Source organism: Harpia harpyja, chromosome 4, assembly GCF_026419915.1.
Source record: "Harpia harpyja isolate bHarHar1 chromosome 4, bHarHar1 primary haplotype, whole genome shotgun sequence".
NCBI lineage: Eukaryota > Metazoa > Chordata > Aves > Accipitriformes > Accipitridae > Harpia > Harpia harpyja.
This window is the reverse complement of record NC_068943.1, coordinates 52,345,583-52,367,871: the sequence shown is the minus strand read 5'-3', so window position 1 is coordinate 52,367,871 and position 22,289 is coordinate 52,345,583. Positions and strand designations below refer to the sequence as shown.

The 22,289-nt window shown below is 36.9% G+C and overlaps 1 protein-coding gene across 13 annotated transcripts in view; it reads left to right on the top strand.

Annotated features, from left to right (window-relative positions):
• USP34 (ubiquitin specific peptidase 34) overlaps positions 1–22,289 on the top strand; it is a 139,722-nt gene that overhangs the window by 6,415 nt on the left and 111,018 nt on the right. For 12 of the 13 annotated variants that reach the window (XM_052784027.1, XM_052784025.1, XM_052784033.1 and 9 more), the window contains exons 2-3: positions 13,543–13,630; positions 17,059–17,479. In XM_052784027.1, the coding sequence (XP_052639987.1) occupies positions 13,543–13,630; positions 17,059–17,479 (509 nt within the window). Of the gene's footprint in view, positions 1–13,542; positions 13,631–17,058; positions 17,480–22,289 lie in introns of those variants that run through there. The other variant, XM_052784034.1, reaches the window with a different exon arrangement.

Sequence of the window (22,289 nt, the reverse complement as noted above, 5' to 3'; positions counted from 1 at the left end):
AAAGGGAAGGTGACACTAAGATAAAGTTGTTTTAACTTGTTTGTAACTGTAAAGCAGTTGAAGGAAAAACTCTGTGACTTTAATAGCTAAAAGGCTTCTATTTTTAGAAAGATATTTCAGCTTTTGTTCTGTACAATGGTTTTGGTTATTTGATGTGATCAGAAATGATTTTGTCCTGAAACTTTTCCCATTCAGGCTGCTGAAGACTGGTTCTTTCTCATTGCTCAAGCCGCTTGATCACTGATGCTGAAGATTAGTTTACGTAAATCCCATTCTGCTGAGTTTTGTTGTGAGTTATGTACTGTTCACATGTATTTACTGATCTTTCTCTTTGTGTACAGGGAAGACTTACGTGGGATAAGTACATGCTACAATATCCTTAAAGCTTAAGTGAGCCATGGAAGTGAACATCCTTACACTTCTTACCACATGTAATATTAAGGAAAATCATTCCTTTAATTGTAGTAGAGATTCTCAAATTTTATGCTGCAGATGCTCTCAGCCTTCCTAGTAAGGGGCCTGCGCAGATTCTACAGTTATATTCCTGCTTAGTTATGTGAATAACTTTAAGGGAAATCAGGAAAGAAAGAAAAAGATCCCTTGCTTTATGTGATTTGTTTCTTAAAAAAGATATTTGACTAGTGTAGAACTTGAAGTCATCTTGTTTCCTGTGTAGGAAAACTTCCCATTAGATTCCCCCCCCCCCCCCCCCCCCCCCCCCATACATTTTGGCGCTGTATTGCTTTTCCTCTGTAAGGGTAGTTTCCAAGTTATGGAAGTCCCAAGCAATTTCTGAGATGTGTCTGAGGTGATGTGTTTTAGGCTATCCTGGATGTTGTCAGTGTCAGTTCCTTAGAGAGACTAGCTGTTATAACTGTCCTTAGATGCTCAGGTAATGTGGAGCGTTACCGGGCATTGTCAGTAAGAGTGTGCTCAGGCTAGAAATTTCGAGCTGTGGTTGAAGGGGCAGTACCTTGGAGAGCAGACGCTGGCCCTGTTTCCCTCTGCCTGCCTTGGAGGTGATGCCCTGGCTTTTGGAGGACCAAAGGTTTTGTCTTCCATGGAGGGACTTGCATGGCTTCAGGGGATTATGAGACTTGCCCTTTCTTTTAATTTGTAGAATTCCTTTCTATTTCTTCCTTGTTAAAAAGTAAAATATATTTCTTCATTGTTAATACTGACTTTTCGCTTTGTGGCTTTTAATTCCTTGCTACTTTGCTTTTTCCGTGTCACTGCAGTTTGCTTCTGTCTTCCTGTGTTCAAGTAACATTGAGTCAGAAAAGCAGATCTTGCTTCCTGGAATCATGTTCTGTGGACAAGTGATGAGCAGTCTGCGATTTGGCATTTTAGAGATTGGAAGGGGAAAAGCAGTGTTTACTTCTTAGTTCCTTTTACTTCTTGTATTTTCTTCTTTGAGTATTTAGTTTCATCTAAATACTCCTGTACCTCGTCTTTCTTGCAACTCTTCTGCTAGCTTTCAAAGTTGTTATTTTTCTGTGCTCATGATTTTTTCCATTTCTCAGTTTCCGTTCTGCTTACCCATATGCTCTTTCTGTTCTTCCCTCTATCCTCCACCCTGCTTAATTCTTCAGTGTGGCTGTATGTATAGTTCTGTGTCTTCATATTACTGTTTCCTTTAACAGGCTTCCATAATAGATTCCCCCCCCCGCCCTGGCCCCAGTATTCTCTTAATAGGTCTGATTCAGAAAAGATGAGCAATATCACACTCAGAAATTGCCTGTGGATGATAGCAGTGCTACATTGGTGTCTTGGTGCTTCTAACAAGTTCTGTTTAGTCTCCTACTGTACAGAACAGAGTTTCTTAGGGAGAGAAAGGTTCTCTGTATAGAATGGCTTTTATGATATACTTTTAAAAAAAATTTTTTTATTCCTTTTCTTAATGTAGCTCATCTGTTAGTTTTACCAGCTCAGGTAGCTAATAAGTAAGGCTTTTTGCAGGCTAAGCTATGCACTTATAGTTGTCAGGATGCTGGGACAATGTGAAAAATAATCTTAGCATCTTCAGGAGCAAGTGGTTGTGGTGATTACTCAGTGCTGCTTGTACTAATAGCATGCTGCAATTAAATATAGTTGTGGCCATTTAATTTCTGTTGTTTAAGCTTATGTTGGGGTAATTTCTTTTTTTCATTTTGTGTAGCAAATTGGCAGTTTCTAGGATCTAATCAAGAGGTGAGAAGCCATTCTTTTCACTTTCTTCCTTTCCTTGTATGGGAATTGATTTGCAGTCTGAATGCTAAACATGGACATACAACTGTGAGGATCTTTGTGGTTTTCTTACCAGCTGGTAAAAATACCCAACTTACTTGTAGTTTTACAAAGTTTTACTTCTTGAATTTTCCAGAAGTGGCATGTATGGTGAAAGGTGAACTTCTTGAGGAAATCTGGTGCAAATGCATTACAGCTATATGCATATGTATAGAACTCCTCTGGGAGATTTAGTCCTGGAACAACTGGTTGAAGAAGTTGAAACTTGTCAGAAAAAGTCCTTGTAGAAAAAGCGCCTTTGGGTGTTGACCTTTATTTAGCTAATTTGTAGAAGGTCTGTAAATACGACTTCAAAACATGTGACAATTGGGGCACAATTTCTAGATCAGCATCCATGCACATCATCAGTTCCCATCTAGGAAGCGAGTGGCAACCCTTTTTTTGCCTCTTTTTCACACCAGATTGAAGAAGCCTCCAATTCATTGCATCATTTTATTAGTTGACTTCCACTTGAGACTTTTTAATTTATGTAATTGTATACAGAAACAGGGAAAAGTTTAGGATGAAAACTAAAGCAAAGCAGGGCACTGTGGCCTTAAATATGTTAGCCAAAAGGCTTACTATATACACTGCTCTTAGCTACTGTATAGATTCCTTAACAGCTGAGATTGTGCTACTTCCATACCTGCTGTGCTGATGTGCAGGCAAGGCTGATTTCTTGTAGTTGCTTTTTGGCAGATTCATGAAGAATAACTAAAGCCCTGGAGCATTCTGCAAGCCTTGAAAAAATTGGGTGGGTTTTTTTTTTTCTCTTCCTTCTTCCAGCTATAGAAGTACATCACTTTTAATTTCTTTGTGTAAAACTAGTGCCCTCAAAACATGAAGTATTTCTCTACACTTACAAGAGTAGAAGTCCTGCTTTTTAAGCTGCAAGTGGATTTTTCTTGAGAAGGTAGTCTGTTGCCTTTTACGTGTTGCTCCGTAACAAATCATGGGTACAAGAAGTGTACAAATTGCATGGTATTAATGTGTGCTTCATGCTGTGTTGTGCAACACTCATTGTCTTCATCTCTCTATTGTGTTTCTCACTCATTTTGGGGGGACTTGATAATTTTTAATGAGAGCTTAATTTCATTTTCAGGAAGCGGTCAGTTGCCTGTTTCTTATTCTGTGACACGTAACTATTAAATTCTTCCTAACTTAAGTTACAATACAAACCCCTTTGTTTTCACCACTAGTGAAATTATTTTTTTAAAGGTGTGTCAACTGAAAAACTAGTATTTTTCAGAGTCGTCCTCTGCCAACAGTCTCTGTTTTTTGCAAATCTTGTGATCAGTTTTCATTCTAAACTCCCTGGGCATCAACAAAACTGACAGTGCTTTCACTTCTGTACTCTTTCTGCTTGGAGGAGCTATGAACAGTGCTGGGAGTGGACAATGGCATGTTTGCAAGGGAGGATAACTCCGGAAAAGCTGTAGAAGGGCTGGAATATCAAAATCTACTGGGGAATTTGGGAAATGGTCAGTCTGTGAAAGGCTTACATAGTACAGTTTACACCACCCTCTTCAGTCACCTGGTGTTTCGGACAGGAGGTGTATGGTGGAATTACATTCTAGGCTAGCAGTCATCAGTTGACACGAATCTGAACGACTTTAGTTTCTCCTTCTTGGAACTAGTATAGGATAGCACTGGGGAGTGTGAGCTCAAAAGCTTGATTAAAGTTAGTTATTTTGCTTGGTTTAAGGATGTTCAATGCAGTAAATTCTTCACTGCATTGGCCAGTCTGACTTCTTTCACAGTTAGGAATACACTATTGCTAGTTTACTTATGGTTGAACTACTTTGGTTGGTTGGTTTTTTTTCTCTGAGCTACTTTTTTTCTTAATCTTTGAAATTAAACTTACCACAAAGTATTTTACGTCATAAGTCTTGATGCTTGATCTGCTGATGTAATATTTAAAGTAGATGCAGTCTGATCAAGTTGATCAGATTTGAGATCAATTTTCATCGCTGTCTTGGAAACTCATTAAGTCTTAACAATAGTGCCAGTTTGAATCTTTCCAAAATGAGTTGGCTTTGTACATTGTGTTTAGCCATAGTTACAGATACTGACCCCTGTGCACTTGCTGATAATGTGACTTGCAAAATATTCGTTTATATCAAAATGACATCTGTAAATACGTCTTCTGATTGGGGGGGTGCTTGTCATGAAACTTAACTGCAGTCTTGGAGATATTTGTATAGGCCATAGACATTGCCTTTAGCCATCTCTTACTACTTTCAGTCTACTAGCTTCCAGAAAAAAAATTATATAATTATGCTTTAGCCAACAAATTGCTGAATACACCGTGTGTTTCAGTGAATTATTAAATACAGATTATCTAGCAAAAGTGAGTGCAAAATTTGAGCATGTGTTTGAAAGTCGAGAGAGAATGCAGCTTCGCTGCCTGCCTATGCTTTCTCAGCATTCTCAATATTTTACTCTCTTTTTTGAGTGAGGGTTGCTTGTGTCTGTGTTGATGAAAACAAATAATGCCTTGGAGTTCAAATGCTCAGCAAGCTCTTCTTGGGCTTTCAAAGCACTGCTTAAAGTTCCATTTAGTATAATGACCCATTGCCCATTTATCTACATTACCTCCTTGTTTAAGCAGGCTCAAATATACTTTGTAAGAAATAAATTAATCATATTTGCCTGTCATAGATTTTGTCCCTAAAACCTGGAGCGCAGTCATTAGGTGCTTTTGTTATAAATCTACTGGTAATCTGTTGCTTCTTACTGTCTGTGGTGGCTCAGTCATGGGCCTTTTCTTTCTGGTTGTGGGGGAAAAGCTCTTGTTGTTTTCTGTAACTGATTCATAGTGTGCCAAGTAGTACAGCTGAACTAATTTGCAAGGTTCTCTCTTGAAAATAGAATGCTTCCTGGAGTATGTATTTTAATTTTTGCATTCCTTGCTACTTTTAATTAAGACTAATAGAAAACCTCTTTAGCTTTTGAAATCTTGTTCATGCAATTAAATCTTTGTTCTACTTACAAAATAGTTTGATAAACTTTGAGTTGTATGTTTTCACCTTTAAGTAGTATTTTTCAAAAGTTCGGGGCTGGAGTATTTAAAGAAAAATAATTCAAAACCAGAGACATTCAAGTAGTGATACATTATTTTTGAAGTTAATATGTTAAAAGGAAAGAATGCAAGTACTCTGTTTTAAACTGAAGGTAAGCAATCCTTTATCAAAGCAATAGTTTCAGCATTGGCAGTGTCAACCCTAGCTTTGGAAATTTACCTTGTGGTAATTAGTGATATGCTAGGGTATTCTGGTTTTATGCAGTGCTTGTCCAATCTTGAATTGATTCCTTAAGAAACTTTTATTGGCCATTGTCAAAATATTATGATGGGCAGCCTGACTCTCTGCATCTAGTATACGTTTTGGTGATGTCAGGCAGACTTGATTGTATGGAAATACTACTTAAATTGAGCTGAATTTTTTTATTGAAAGAGGAACTATAGCAACTTCATATTAAAGATGAAAACGCAGTCTTCCCAGAATTGTAATATTTTATCTTGGAGTCAAAGACAATTTACAATACTGAGTTAAAACAGGACTCTGATACAATACTTTTTTTTTTTTTTTTTTTTTAAACTCCAGCGAGTGGCGCACATGCTTCGAAATTGCTGTATAGTTTTTTTCCTTAGTATATGTAACTTCCCTTTCCCTGGAGAGGGAGGGCTGCAATATCTTTGCTGCTGAAAATCCCAAGATAACAGAAGCATTAGGAGGTACAGTGCAAAGATACTATAGATCTTTTCATAGATGCCTTCCATCTAACATGACTAACATTGAACCAGAGCTGATAAACCCTTCTGGACCCAGGCTCACCCATGCTGTACCGCCAGGCTGCTGCTCCTCTCACTTAGGCTTCCATGGAAATGCAACAGCTTGGACATCACACCGGTCTTGAGCAGGCTTTGTGCGTTCCTGCTGTGTAGTGTTGGGGTCAGTGAGCCCTTTCAGAAGCTGAGGGGTTGAAAAGGACAATGCTGAGACTCCTGGTGGGTCTTCTTGGGCCAGCAAAGCCAGAGCAATATGCAGTTTGTCCCATTTTATTCCATTCACAGCCAGATAATCCACAAGCTGATCTTACACTGCTTCCTACTAGTGTTTGATCAAAAAAGCCATATCTACATTACACAGTATTTAACTGAAGCAAGCTCATTCTGCTCCTTAAATGTTTGCTAGTAGTCTTATACTTCTCTATATCTGTGCCACTCTGTGCTGGATGTGATGCTGCTTGTTCTCCTGCCATTGGCATGACCCAACCTGAATTGCGTATTTCACATTCCCATCTAATCCAGATCAAATTTCTATTGCTAGATAGTACTGCATGGATTGAGTATTTGTGAACTTTGTACTGTGGCTAACTGTGTGGGAACAGTGTGAGTTTACACAGCATAGTAACTTAGGCTTTGCTTTGTCTGAAAGTTGCAATGCTACTTCTGGACCTGAACTTGTTAATGAAGCAGCACAATTGTGTTTTGTGTTTGAGATGGTATATCTAAGAGTTTATTCAGATTATAATTCATCTGCGTAGTTCTGGGTAGAATAAACTCACATGTTCTAGGTAAATTATCAGCTGATAATTGAGATTTGACCTCATTCAAAATAATTTCATGCGGAACTGTTCTCCTTGGAAGCAGTTGCTGTGGCATGTTCTCTTTGGGAAGGTGAAAGTCATAAGAGGCTCTTAATAAGGACAGTTGTTGGCTTAGGCAGATGTCTACGGCCATTCTACAGGGGGCATTTTAACCCAAAGCAATCGTGGCCTAGCATGCTGAAAACTTTAGGGTGGCATCACTTTTGAAAGATGACAATTCTTAAATTTCACACAGCTTTTCGGAGTCAGCTGCTTCTGTTTTGCTCTAGACTGCATTAGTGTATTATATTAAAAGGAAAATAGGTGTTTGCTGGAGAAGATGAGGGAGATAGGATGGAGGGGGACATGTAGAGACTCTGAGAGAACTTGGTGGTGTTTGAAGGGAAACAGGGAGATAGATATATAAAGGTAGCAATTACCTAAGGTCAGCTGATTTGCCGTGTTCTGGTGAAGTTGTATCTTAGAAGTGCTGTCTAGCTGATGAATGTACTAATGCTTGTGCTACTCCTGGTTGCGTAACTCTGCTATGCATTGGAATACTGAATTAAAACTCTTCAGGCCCTTCTGATCTTGTGGTGGCTATGAGGAATTATGCAGGTGCTGAATAACCAGCAGATGACTGATTTGGGGGATAGTTGGGGCATGTGGTGCAACTGCTTTTTCCTTACTCTTTTGAGTAGTTTCTGTATTTCCATTCATAAGAACACAGTATTGTTGAGACTTGCAAACCTTTGTCAGATTTGTTGAAATTGCTTTTATGTTTGAAAGTTTAAGTGTCTGACAGAGGCCAGTAACATGATCACAGTTTGTTTTTCTAAGGAAATGAGACTTTAAAAGGGTTGCTAATTCCTGTCTTCAAGCTATTATGTTGTCCCTGTAACATTTGCTTTGTAATCTCTGTATATTTTGTAATCAAAAGCCTGCAGGAAAGCCATAGATTTACCAAGTTGGAATATTTATAAATATAAGAAATGTAGGGTTAGATTTAGACTTAAAATGAATTCAGGTGTGTTGTGGGATGGAAGGGGGGTATAGTTATCCATAATGCTGTGCTGTAGTGATACGATAAGGGTGGGCATTGACAAGTCAGTATCATAAAGATAGCATAAAGGCACTCAGAAGCACCTTAACCATATGATTATGGAATTTTATTACTACAGTATTTTGGGTTACAGATCTGATTTTTCCTATGTTAACCTGGCATTTGAACAATGTTTCTAATACTGAAGAATTAACTTGCTTTTTTTATTTGATAGTACATTCTGCAACAGTGTTTCAGCACTCTTTGGGTACGTGTATCTAGTCAGTATTCTGAGGCGCTTTTGTTTTGTGGAGACTGAGGAGTGGAAAGAAAGAAGACTTATTTTCCTTACTGAAAAGTTGTAGGGAAGCTTGGACAGTTAAACTATTGCCATTGAACTTCAAGCTGACACTGTCCTTTTAGATACTTGTCAAAGATGGCTTTGTAAAGGTCTGGAAGTCTGGTGAATCAAGCTAAGGCAATCATGAATTCTTAATAACAAAAAAGGAGTAATTCTAACAGATAAAAGTAGAATGGGAATGGGAGACACTAAACTCTGGCTATGATCTTACTTCCTTTTGATCATAAGAAGAAAGAACCCCCCCTACAAATAACAGAAAACATCTCAATGCATAAAAAAATTAATGTGCTGGTTCTCTGTGTGAACAATGGTACTTATACAGAAGATTACGTATATATTCCTTTCAGGATTAGTATTAATGTCCCTAATACTATTTCATTTAGTGTATGGCTCTTGTTTCCTCTGTTTAGTCTGTTTCAGGGAACAATTTCTGAGAATAATGTCCATTTTGAAAGTGATCTAGTCTTTCCTATGAGAAGCTGATATCAGATGAGGCTTGGGGGAGGAGGGGGAGAGAGCAGAATCTGTATGCAACTGTACCTTGTTACAGTTTTGAATATGTAGAAGTTACAGTTATATATATTAAGGAGTTTTCTATTGTTTACTTTTTACTATATTATGTTTCTGGAAGTAGAGAAAGTATACTTTAAAAATTGATTGTTTTTACTTGCCATTTGATTTTGTACTTGGTGTGATAAGTGACCTTTGGATATAAGATATTCCTCACAAGTCTAGCATGGTAGTTGTCCTTGAGGTCTAATTACAGTCTGTTCCTCTAGCTCTGAAGTTCTTACTAAAAATGCACTTATGATCTGAGCTTCGTTTGTTCACATTTGAAGTTATATTGCCCCCTTCTTTGCAGTTGATTTATATTTTTCTCATCTTCTGTAATTTTCTTGGTTTAGTAGCTTTATTAATAGTTTTTTTTTCTTAGCTTGGGAGATCATGTTGTTTCTAGTACTATAATACACTTTTGACAAATCACCCTTTTGTGGAAGATTAGGTAAATTACCCAAGTTTTCATTTAAAGCTAGCCAAGTAAAATGGGAGACTGGGGAAACAGCAAGGAAATACTCTTTTTTTCTGAAATGTTTTAAATTTTTACTTTGACTATCATGTGTTTTGGCTTCTTGTCAGCTATGTGAATAAACAATTACATTTTAAGTATGTCTGATTTATTTTTTTTTTTAAAGAACATCTGATAACTTATACACTAGAAGATGTTAAAAAAAATCAAATACTAATTACTACTTTGGGTTAGTTAAGCAGCTCAGCTCTTTCTTGTATGGTGTTACTGTGACAAAAGATCTCTAAACCATCTTGTAAAGATTTGGTGAAATAAGACATTGCAAGTATGCAGAAAGACCCCATTTCCTACATTATATTTGTAGCATATATTTAGCTGGAATTTACCTACATACTAGTCTTTCTTCTTTCTGCTGGTTTGTTCTGTCTTGGATGGATCTGTTTGAGGCCTTCACCATTCTGGTTTTTTCCATACTCTAATAGTAACCATCTCTTCAGTTTCTTTGCCTATAGATGAGCAGTATTAGGGTGAAGTTACTCCAGATGGGGTGGGACAATTTTACATCTGCAGTCATGACAGAGGTGTTTACTTCTCTCAGCCTTACACTCCTTACGTTTTCCTTCCCAGCTCCCCCTGCTTATATAGCTGCCACCCTGTGTATTCAGTGGCTTGCAAAGCCAACAAAAATGTGGATAGTTTTCGGTTACATTGATAAGTTGGATTTGCTCAGTTCCCAGTCTAGCTCTCTGGGCTCCCGCAGGAGCACTAATGGTTGTTGAAATGTATGGCTATGGATGCTGTTAGTAGTGTGGACTTAAACTGAGTTATGTTGATTTTGAAATTGGATCTAGCGCAGGACAAAGGTGTTTGTGTGTGTGGAAAGTAAGAGGGAAAAGGAAGGACTGGAGGGTGAGAAGGTCTAAGGCTTTAACTGAGAAGAAAAATTTGCTAGACCAGTTTTAAGGAAGGAGAAGAAAGTTGAGCCCAGAGCTCAGGAGTAAATTAGGGAAGGCATCTCTAACGTTTCTAACTAGCTTGTGAGTGCCTGGAGAAAGAAGCAGCCACTGGAGACAGGGGTGGAGGAGCCGAGCCTAGGATTGGAGTGCCACTGCTGAGAAATATACTAATAGATCATGGAATGACTGGCTGTAAAGCTCTGGAGCACATATTATCAATTCTTGTTGATGGGAGCACACAAGCTGCCACTTCGATGTGCTTCAGATGCTCTCAGAGCACACAGGTATGCCTTAGTGCATCTCGTGGGAATCACTGCCTTAGGTATGAAACTAGGGGAAAGTCTTATCCACCAAATCAATTTGCAAGAAGGAGGCTTGTCTCAGTAAAAGTTTTTGAAAAAGTTTGACGTGATTGTTACTGTTGGGTTTGAAACACTGGAAGTGTGAGAGACTGGGGAGACAGCAGATTAAGGAGGATCTAAGGCATGCAGTATGCTTGAATATGGGAGAGAATAAAAGGACGTGCTTTATTTACAAGTGAACGAGCCTGTTTTAACTACTGGCCTGTTTAAGGTAGAAGAAAACTAGTTTGAAAGGAGAGACATCAATTGGAAGTGAAATCATATGCAGCAAGGGAGTCCTTACAGAACTGACTGAAATCAAGAAATGTGCAGGAATGATAATGAGTGTGGTTGTTCCTATTGCTTTTCTGTTTGTACTTTTTTCAATTAAAAAAATACTAGAAAGGCTTCATAACCAGTTGTTGCAGTACTTCAAGCTGCATGTGTCCCTAAGGAGAGGTACTGTAAATCAAGAGTATCTACAAAGTTGATACTCAGAATCAGGAACTCGAAAGCCTAAGATTTAAATTTTGCTTGTGAGGACATAAATTAGTTGAGCTGAAAAATATTGTTTCTGCTAAGGAGCAAAAGAGAGCTTCAACTAAGGTCCAGTAGGAGAAGCCCTGCCAGATGTGTGACTGCCCTTTTGGTAGTGGCACAGACTTTAGATCAGCTCAGTGGAAACCTGCAGCCTCACTGTGGTTGCTCCTGTTTTGAGCTTCCTGAGTATTTTCAGGAACAAGAACATTATTTCTAGGTACAGAAAACAAAAGGGAAATCATGTATGTAGCCACTGTATTAATTAGCAATGATTAGTAAATAAGACCAGCTGAAGTTGGTCTACATGTGAGATGTAGAATGCATGAACAGGAAAGTAACAGGTTTCTCCGACTAGTGCATATACCTCCCTATTTTTTTGACCTGGGGCATAAGCTTCGGTATTTCCATAACTTCTACATTCTGTATGCTTTACGTGGCAATTGTAGCTTTTAAGGGACCAGTTTTCTGAACTTTCAGTTCTTAAGTTTTTCTTAACCACATAGAGGGAAATTTGGGACCATTTCAAACTATCGCAGTGAAAAGGCTGCTCTGGAAGTTAGGAGTTACTGTCCTACTTGTTAGAGTGTGTGGTTTTTAAGTAGGCTGATGTGGGGACGAAGGAAGTTTTATAAATGTATATGTAAGATCCTACAAATTAGAATTAAGTTTGTTGCTACTAAATTGTTGTCAGCAGTTTTTGTGTCAAGTTTGAAGCAATTCATCTTAATGACAGTGCTCACAAAATTCGGAAAATGAAGGTTTTATGAACCTTATATGCTGGGCAAGTCTTTTTTAAGATACTATCTGTAGTTAAGGATGTGTCTTTTGCAATAAGCTTGACCTAAATTGTTTGACAGAGTTGTTGGTTTCTTCAGCACTGTGCTTTGGCCTGAAGAGAGTCAAGTGTCGTGGTAATTTGCAGTGTTTAAAATAAAAAGTAGTATCAAGTGATACCTGTCTTTTAGTCTGTCAATTTTGTACTTTGTCCAGTGTTATGTAGGAATCTTTAAAGCCTTCTAGGAGTGAGTCAGAAAAGTGATTTTTAAAGTTTAATGGTATCCTATTGAGAGGCTGCTTTCTGTGTATTTTTATATTTGAGTGTGTGCATATGAAAATATGTATGTATGTGCATATGTAATGTCCTTATTTCAAAGAAGTCGTAAGTATTTGTTTTGTGTGATTGTTCTCTGAAGCGGTATTCTTCTGAACTTTACTTTCTGATCGGTGCCAGCAGACTTTAATTAGCTTTAATTTTTGGAAACCTGTATTGATAGGACCTTGCAAGGCTGAGGCTGGAAAAGAGGTTGAGGTAGGGATTCTGAAGAGCTTGCTTCAGTTAGAGAACCTTTCCCACAAAGCTTGCTTGTGAAGTAGATTTGTGAGCATGTAATACTCAAAATTTCATGTGAAATGAATACTTGTTTTTGTTATAAATGAAATGGTCAACTTAAAGGGAATGCTGACATTCTCAGTTTGTGTAGCAATTAGATAGTTATAGAAGTCTATGGAAATTTAGGACATGGAGGAAATGAGAATTGTGCTTTGATAGTTGGGGAAAGGTATCTGGCTGGTAGACAGAATGCAGTGCCCTAATATATAATCGGTTGATGCGTAAGTAAAGATGTGGACTGCTAGTGATGTTTGGTTTATTAGAGTGTATAAACATTTTTTAGATGGAAGTGGGACATTTGATAATACCTCATTGAAATATTTGGGTTTTGAATTTGGTACGTAACTGTTCTGGTTTCTGGCTGTAATAAATGTGGTAAGCGTTTACCGTTTTGCCGATTAGTGATTCATAATGGTTAAATGTCATTATAGACATGTCTATATTTGAAAGTAATAATCATCAATTTAGCTAGTCTGAAATAACTTTATACATACGCTACTCATTGTTCTTATCTTGCTAGTTTTGTTGTGTTGGGGTTTTTTTGGTTTTGTTTTTTTTTTTCCCCCTATCTTTAGCTGATCAGGAAAAGGAAGTTAAGGTCTCATGGTCATCTCAAAACGCAGACTTGTAAAATTGGGGGTGGAGTGCGCCTGGTTAATGAGTAAGATTGTTGAGGAAGGTTCATATTTGAAAGTGCACATCAATCAGTAGTTCTCAGTGAAGCTTATGAAGCGTATTTCATAAGGAGAGGATTAGAAGAAGGGGCTGTTCTCAATCACTAATTTTCACAGCAGTATTCAAGAATACTGCGCAGTTTCTGTTTTCAAGTAAGTTGCATCTAAGCCTTACCTGTGCTTACTGAAGAAAAAAATATGTAGATTTGGTTGAGGACTTCAGTTTCCAGTATGAAAATATATTTACAGAATATATTTTTTTGTTTTTCATGCTACCAAAGATAATTTCTAATAAAAATAGAGCAATTGCACAGGGGTATTTTTGCTACTAATATGTTTGGGTTTGTTTTCTTTAGTATCGGACATTGAAGGTGCTGATGGGTTGCAGCTCAGAAAGGAACATGCCCTCAAGATATTTGCTTACATCAATTCCTGGACACAAAGGTAATTTTGGATTGAGTTTGAGTGTTGATGATACTGGATCATGTGGAATAGGTTTCCCTTCTTAAAAAATACAGTAGTGTGAATTAGAATGGGCAAGTAGCTAAGTGATACTTGGACAGTAAAGGACATTTTACTACTTAGAAAATAAAAATAAACGTATTACCCAGTGCATTTTGGGCAAAGCATATTTTGAATCTGATTGGCATTCTGGATGCTGTAATAATTGTGTAGCAATAAATAGCTATATTTCAATTACAAATAATGTGTGTTGCTGCTTTAACATGAAATTTTCTGACCTTATTCTGTGGAGGCAGGGTAGGGTAAGAAGAATTTAAGAGAAGATCACTCTGGGGCCATCATGTTAAATTTTTCTCAATGTCCTAATACTCTTGAGTCAAGATGACAAATGATTGCAGCCCATAGCTTCTAAACTGATAAAGAAAATCCTTTGCACATGGTTGTCTTAAATCAACTACATTATTACTTTTAATCTATTATGTATATTACTGTTGTTGTTGGGGGTTTTTTTTAAGGTACTTATATTAGCTATTCTGCTTACCTTACAGCTACTTACTTTTTTCCAGCACAAGGAATTCTATGGATATTAGTTTTTAGAAAGAATCTGCAGTAAGGATGTTTGGAATTCAGTGTTCAGCACTGGTCACAAGACCAAACTGAATTGTAAGAAATATTGGGAAAAGCATAGAGAATAAATTGGAAAACATTATTCTGGCATTTAGAAGACTCCAAAAGAAAAAAAAGGAATGTCACATTTTGAATACCTGTGAAAGCGGAATCCTCTCCTTCCTCATTCTGCCCAAGGAAGGCACTCAAAGCAAATTCATTATGTCCTGCAATATGCTATTAGACACAGAGAGGGAATTTTAAATCAAAATAAATAGCAGCAACAGAAACCAGAATCCTGTCATTTCTTGACAGGTCCTAGATCCCAAGTTTGTCTGAGAACAATTGGAGCATAGTCATTTTCCAGGTCATCATCTGTTCAGAATTTTGTTCTGTTCAACAGCTGTAGCATGACAATCCAACCTGAAGAAAAAATAAAGACTGGATAACATTTAACTCTTTATTTTCTTCTGGTTTCTTTTTACCTTCTATATGTATGGTTTCATACTATAAAAGAGTATGGAAAACAGTCTTTAACCTATTCAAAGCAGAGTCTAGCAAAGAGGACACAGGAAGGAATTTTACTTTACATTTTAATTTCATGTCCTGTTTCTACTCTGCCAAATGGGCTTTTGAGAGTTCTGCTTGTTGTTTTGTGCTTGAGGCCTTCCTTAAGAACTACTTTTTATTTTGTTACCTATAGTTTAAATCTCTGCTTTCCTTCAGAAGATCAGTTGGCAACTCAGCCTGAAGAATACCTTTTTATTCCATCTGCGTTCAGTGTTTCCATTTCGGTTTTCTTCTTGAAACTGTTAACGTTCAAAGAAGTTGTAGCATACTCATTTTTTCACAGATCTTTAATTTTTGGTGGAGCTGCTCTTCCTGTGAACACATTCAGATACATGAAGACTTAGAGGTTTTGCACATACCTCTGTCTTGAAAATAAAATGCGCCTTCGTCCAATAGAGAATTCTCCAATATCGGTTGGCATTCAAATACAGCTGTGTGAGAAGTATTCACCAGACTTTGTTTTTGTTGTCATTGAGAATAATTTGTTACAGCCAAGTGGGGTAGTAATTTGTAGGCATAAGTGATGGACCTATTGTACATAGTCTTCCCCAAGGATAAATGCTTGAGGATATGCTTGTTTTTGCCTGTAATTCATTGTTGTCATTTGTTAATATGAAAATACATTTACAATTAAATCATGGGAATCTATTTTTCAAGTGGGTAAAGGCACACTCCACTTACACAATATTAAAAGGATTTTTCTTCCTGCATAGATGGAAAAAAAGGTTTTAGATGCTTCCATCACTATCTGTGCTGGAATTAGGGAATACTGAATGTTATCTTTCCGTCTAACCCACTGAAAAAGAGAGAGCTGTGTTCAGAATGTCTATGCCTTAAGAGCTGTAGCTCAAGGGCATATTTGTATTCCATCAAGAGAGGCAGCACCCTCTACCTGTCATAGTTCTGAGTTCTCTGTCTTTTTTTCTTAAAAATTATAATTATTAAGCCCAGTTTCTAGATTAAATGCTATGCTTTGCCAAATAATTTTTTAACCACTTCTTACTGACGACTTCTTGCCCTATCTTTTGCCTGCTAATTCTCTCAGAAATGGTATGTGTAATTTTTATATTATTTTAGTATCTGAGAACTCTAGTCATGGATGGGAGTCCATTGTTCTCTGTGTAACAGGAGAAAGGTCTCTACTGAGCACAGCTACCAGTTTATATAGCAGTTACATTGTTTAGTAGAGTTTTGAGTGAGAAAGAGTTGAGCTCATCTCAAAGATTCTGTTACAAGCATGTAGCCTTTAATTTTAGTCTTCATTGAAGTCCCCTTGCTTACTGCTTGCTTTCTTCTCTACAGTCTCCAGGATTTAGACCCTTTTAGGGGGATATCCTCCACCTTTTGTTCAGAATGAGATGTTGCTTGTTTGTATGGAAGAAACAAATATTCCCAGACAATAGGTTCTAGGGTATCGATCTTGGGGGGGTGGGGGGGGTTTATGCACCCAGAATCTCTTTGACATACATAGTTGTCCTTGCCCATAACTAGAGCTGTATTACAGAGTTTTCTAACTTGATGATCTGATTGATTTTTCTTATTATGTGGATAAAGGGTTGGTGTATAGTTTTTCCCCTTGTTCTTTTCAGTTTACAGTCTGTCAGTAGATACTCAGAGGAATAATCTCAGCCTACAAAGTGAAGAAAGTAATGAAGATACCTGATACTGCTTTTTCCCATATGGGTGAAGGGTACCAATGTGCATGGGGTTTCTATCCAAATACAGATAAAGCAAACAAGCTTAAATAGTTGATTAAAAATAAAATTATTTTGCAGCCCTGTTGATTTAAAAATAACAATAATTAGTTCTTACACAGTTGACAAGCATGTCAGGTGGTTTATTGCAGTAAATATCAATAGAGAAAACCAAATGAGGAAATGGATTCAGGAACATACTGAAGAACATTGCTTCTGTAGTAGTATGGTGACCTTGCCCCTAAGATTTCTTTCGTATATTTTAGTCACAGTGGCAGCTGCTAAATGATAACAGGGACTTCATAGTTTTGGTAAGCATTTGGAAGTAATGGGATGTTCACAGGGTTTAAGGAAGGCTTTGTGACTCCCTCTTGCTGCTGGGTAGAGTCTGTTTCATTTGGATTTCCTTACTTTTACGGGTCTGTCAAATATTTTGTTGTTTAAAATATTTTAAAGTGAAGAGTTCTTTTGGTCAGTTACCTGTTCTGATTGTAGCTACTTCAGGAATTTTTATTTTTATTTTTTTCTGTTTTCTTACAGACAATGTCTGTGCTGTTTCAAGGAGTATAAACATTTGGAGATCTTTAACCAAGTAGTATGTGCGCTTATTAACTTAGTGATTGCCCAAGTTCAAGCTCTGCGGGACCAGCTCTGTAAACGTTGCACTATTAACATAGATTCAACATGGCAAGATCAGAGTAATCATGCTGATGAGCCCCTGAATGTAGAAAGAGAGTCTCATGAAGAAGACAGTGGAGAACGGCAAAAATCTATAGAGAAAAAATTAGATTCTGCAAGAACTTGTATCCTGACAGAGGAGGAGTCTGCAAAGAACACTGATGCTTTTAGCTTATGGAGCACTGATGAGAAGGAAAAGTTGTTGCTGTGCGTGGCAAAAATCTTTCAGATTCAGTTTCCTCTGTACACTGCTTATAAGCATAATACTCATCCCACAATAGAGGTATATCTTATCTTTATGTGTGTATTTAAGTATTTTGTAAAAGGTTATTTGTTCTCAGTAATGAGTAGACTGTGCGTGTTTGGTGACAGTTGCTTTCACACAGGATGGGCAAATTCAGCTCTCCTGTTGACTTCAGTAGAAGTTTTCAGAGAAACTTTTTAAATGACACATACTCTTACACTTTCTTTAAAATATGCTTAATTGTTATAGGTAATATATTGATAAGTGTTGGATGGAACTGTACACTGAATTATTGTACTGTTTAAATAACAGGAAGGCAAAAAGGGGACTATAGCGAAGCCTTTCTTCCAGAAGGTAACCCATTAATAGTTTACTAATTTCTTTTCATTACAATCTATGGTTCTAGAAGCAAAGCTTCATAAACTAAACTTTGTGCAAGACCAAACTTACTTGTTAGAATGGCTGTTTAATTGACTAGAATAACTGAGCTCTGCACAAGTAGCTTTGTTCTACGGTGCTGATTTTCCATATTTTCTTCCGAAAAAAACACCAAACAAAAACTTTAAAAAATCCTGCAATGTTTAATTCACAGTTTCTGAAATAAATATGATGGTGTTAGCATTTCCTAGTTGAAACAATATAATTCTTGGCAAGGTTGGATTTTGGTCCAACTTGCGGTAGTCTAATAACAAATAAACATGTTTTTTACAATATTTGTGTGCAAAGACATATATTTAGCTATATAAAAAAAGCTTCTATCCAACAAACTTTTGAGAAAGTAAAAATGGCGAATTAGACTACAGTTAACCCTTTTTTTTTTCTTTTTTTTTAATTTTTTTATTTGGAGAGTTTGGGGAGTTCTGTTGGAGCTCTGAGTGGTTAAGTTTACTTTTTAAACTTAAGTCCATAATGAGAACATACCAAGTCGTATATAATTTTTAGTTATATATGCTAGGGTGATCACAAGATATAATCAATTTTTGTCGAATGAATCCTGCCATATCTGACAATAAATCTAGTTAAAACCTGTAACATAGTAGGTTTTTTGGGTGGGCTGGATTTTGGTTTCTTGTCTTATTCCGAAACATATGGGCCTAAGTTAACAGAGGTTGTTTCACAAATACATGTGTGTAGAAAAATGAGGCAAAGTTAGGATTTGTGGATTTCAGGTTTCCCATCATTCATTTTGGCCTGCCTGTTAAACTTTCACCATACATAAATAAAGCTGTAGTTCAGCCTCTGCAAGCAGGAACTGTAGAGGGTAGATCTATCTTGTCAGTTAAAAAAAATAAATCAATGGCTACTTAAGTGGTTTATCTTTTGTACTCCTCTGGGATGCCTACTGAAACTAGCTTCATAGGAATACACAATGAACAATTTTGCAACAGCTTTTCTATGTATAAGCATGCTTGCTTCTTTTAAATGACAATTTCGGGTATTTTTTTCTTCTCTTTCAATTTCAATTCCAGCTGATAAAAAGAAAATCTCAAAGTGCCTGGTGGGATTTCTTTATCACTTGCTGTGCAGCCATAAAGTGATTTGGACACAGATATGCTGTAGATTGTTGTACTGTGACTGGCTATCACTCTAGACATACTAGTATATATCATATATACATCATACTAGTATATATAATTTGAATTATTGAATACATTTGTTAGCTATCCTAAAAACATAACTTAAAGTGAAACTGAGAATGAAAAACACTTTCCTGAGGTACAGACAAGTGAGGGGAAAAGTTTCTTTCCTGCTAGACTTTTTTGTGTTTCCAGGTATGGAATATGCTAGCCTGCTATATTTGTTGTGTACCTTTTTCCTTTTTTGGCGTGAGATTTTTTTTTTTTGCATTTAAAAGGTCCCAGCATCAATCATTTTTCTTACAAACTGAGGTTTTCTATAATTAGGAAGCACTAGGGGTCTGTTACTCTAAAGTAGTAATGTTAGCTATTTTAATGTCAAAACTTCCTAGTACCATGAGTAACTCATTTACTGAGGTTTAGAATTTAGTTTTGGATTTTAGTCTAGAGCACATCGTAGTTGAATTGAGGCAAGTTATTAGTCCCAGTAATGGGAGCACTTTTTGTTTTAAATCAGGCTTGGACTCAGTCCTCAAGGGATCATAAAATAAAAATCCCTGTTGCAAGTGTATCATCTATACTAGTAAGCTAAACAGATTCCTGAGCAGACCAAATCTGCCAAGAATTTGTTGGGAGAAGCTGGTGTATCTCTCCTTCCCCCTCTAAGCATTTCTTTTGCCCTGTAAAAAGGGAAGTTTTCTGATGCAAAACAGACTCCAATCTCCACTTTGACTGACTTCAGAAATTCCTTGTTCCAGATTCTTGAGATGAATTTACGCAATTTCATTGAGTCATCATGTCCAGTAAGGTTTCACTTTGCCTAGAAATTACCAATTAGGCTGTCACTTAAAAATTTCCAATGTAAGGCTTTCACACATGGCATCGTTACCTTCTGGTAACGATTAGCAGTCAATATTACTGTTAGCCTTTGGTCTGTATACACCTCCAAGATCTTTGTTCTTATTGACAGCAGACAAGTCTTGAAGTCTAATCCTCTTATCAGGTGCTTGCCAAAGCCATTTTACACTTGACCATCTAGTGCGGAAGAAAAACATTCATGTGAAAGTAGGATGTTTTCCTTAGCTTAGGAGTTCATGAAGTTGGATGAAAATGAACAGCAAAGCAAGAGTTATTGGTAGTCAAAAGGGTGTTTGCCTGTATATGATCCTATAGATTCTCTCCTTAAATTATGTGGGCTAAGAATTAATTTTGTCCCTTACAACATTTCTGAAGTGAGGGAGTGAAGACCATGGAAGCCTGATAGGTAGCCAGAGAAGGGCTGTGTACTCTTGACAGCAGAAGCTACCTTGAACAAGTGGCCTTGTAGAGGGCAGAAATGTCACAGAAATATGCTGTATATGAGGACAGTGAAACTACATCATGTGGAAGTAAATCAAGCATATTGACAAGTATATAGTCTTGACCTGTGAAGAATGAATATGAGTCTGTATAGACAGAATGTTTGACTCAACTTTTCTTAAACTGCTGAGAAGCCTAATGAAAAATGTCTTTCTACTAAGTTTGGATTTCTAAAACAGTGCAGTTAATTGCAGTTAGTTAGAGGTCAGCCCATTTCATAAATATCGAAAAAACTCTGTGAAGATAATGTCTGGAAACACACCATTTTCTTCTGTTGAAATATACCAATATATTTAGTGCCCAGATAGAGGCCTTTGTGTCTATTTTTCAGCCTAAACAAAATTAACTCAAAATATTTTTATAAATATGGTTGGTTGGGTTTTGGGGAAATGTTCATACTTTGGAATTAGTTAATTTTTTTTTTATGGGATATCTTTTAAGAGATCTTGTATACAGGGTAGTTTAAGACTGTATGCCCTGTTCTTCTTTTTATACTTACTCTATGCAGCAAGTGTGATACGTAGAATGGATACTTCAGAGGGGAAATAAAAAATTGGAAAATAGAGGCTCTTAAAATCCTGTAGAGAAAGAAGCAACGATGTAAAGTGCAGTACTGAACTTTGCCCTGTCTCAGAATGAACAATGAATCTGAAGGGAGTTATCCAACCATTTAGCAGTTCTTGACAGAGGATGAAATGAAAGAGGGGGGAAAAAAAAAAATCAGTTGTTTAGGTGTCTGTAGCTGTAGTTGCTGATTCTTTGGAATCTTGCTATCTCTGCTTTTCCTTTTCAAGTAAATACTTTCGTGGAAGATATCCCTAATTAAGTGCCCGCCACCAAGATTGTGTCCATGTCAGACCTCAGCTAGTACATTTTATCTGAAGTGATGGTGTTTTTTAATGCCATGTTAGATTCCCATGAAGAATATTCTTATTTCCTTATAAACTTGATCTTAAGGAATTCTCAGTCTCTGTTCTGTTTCACATCTGCAAGAACAGAAGTCATGTTTCCAGGCTTGGTCTCTCAACTGCAACATTTTTAGTAAGCTTTGCAGGACTTGTGCAACAGACCTCCATGTATTTTTGATTTCTGTATTCTGAGAACTGTAGTTCACTCGACAACAAGTCTCTTTTATTCAAGAAAACTAATGAGATTTCTCACAATTTTTCTACAGTTTTCATGCGCAGAGCACTGAACACCTTTTCTTGCTACTTGAAAACATACCACCCACTGGCTTCAAAGCTATTTTAAAAATAACTTAAGAGTATCACGAGTTCAGGCATGAGTTAGAGTTCAGCAGAAGAAAAAAGAAAATAAATGCTTAGCTATAATATGAGCATATTGAATAATTCAAAATGTTTGTATCACATGTAATCCATCCAAAATTGCTTGCCTCCAGTATCCTCTGGTACAGTTTTAAGAAGCTTACTCCTACACAGCTATTTAAATATACTCGGGAAACTTCATTTAAAGAACTTAAAGTTAAGTTAAACTTACATTTGATTTGTGAATATGAGAACTGGGTGTTTGGCATAAAGGGATGGGAAGGAGAAGAATTCGTGCTGTAACTACCTGCAAGTATCCATGGCAATGTTGTGGTTTTACAGTCACATTTTATGGTATCTTCAATGCCCTTTTGCCCCCAGCCATATGCAAGATACGCACAATATGTGTTACAACCCTAATAAAGAAAATTCCTGCTTTATGCTGCCCAACAAGTGGATGTTGTGAACGTTAAAAAGAAAAGCTATTTTTCCAAATGCTTTTCAGTTTAGTACTTCTAGAAAATAGATTTCTTGTTGCAGCAAATAGCTAACGTTGATAGGGTGATACAATTCCTTCCCTCTCTTTAGTTAGCTTAATCCTGTAAAAAGTATTAGCCACTTATTTTATATGATGTGTTTTGTTATATA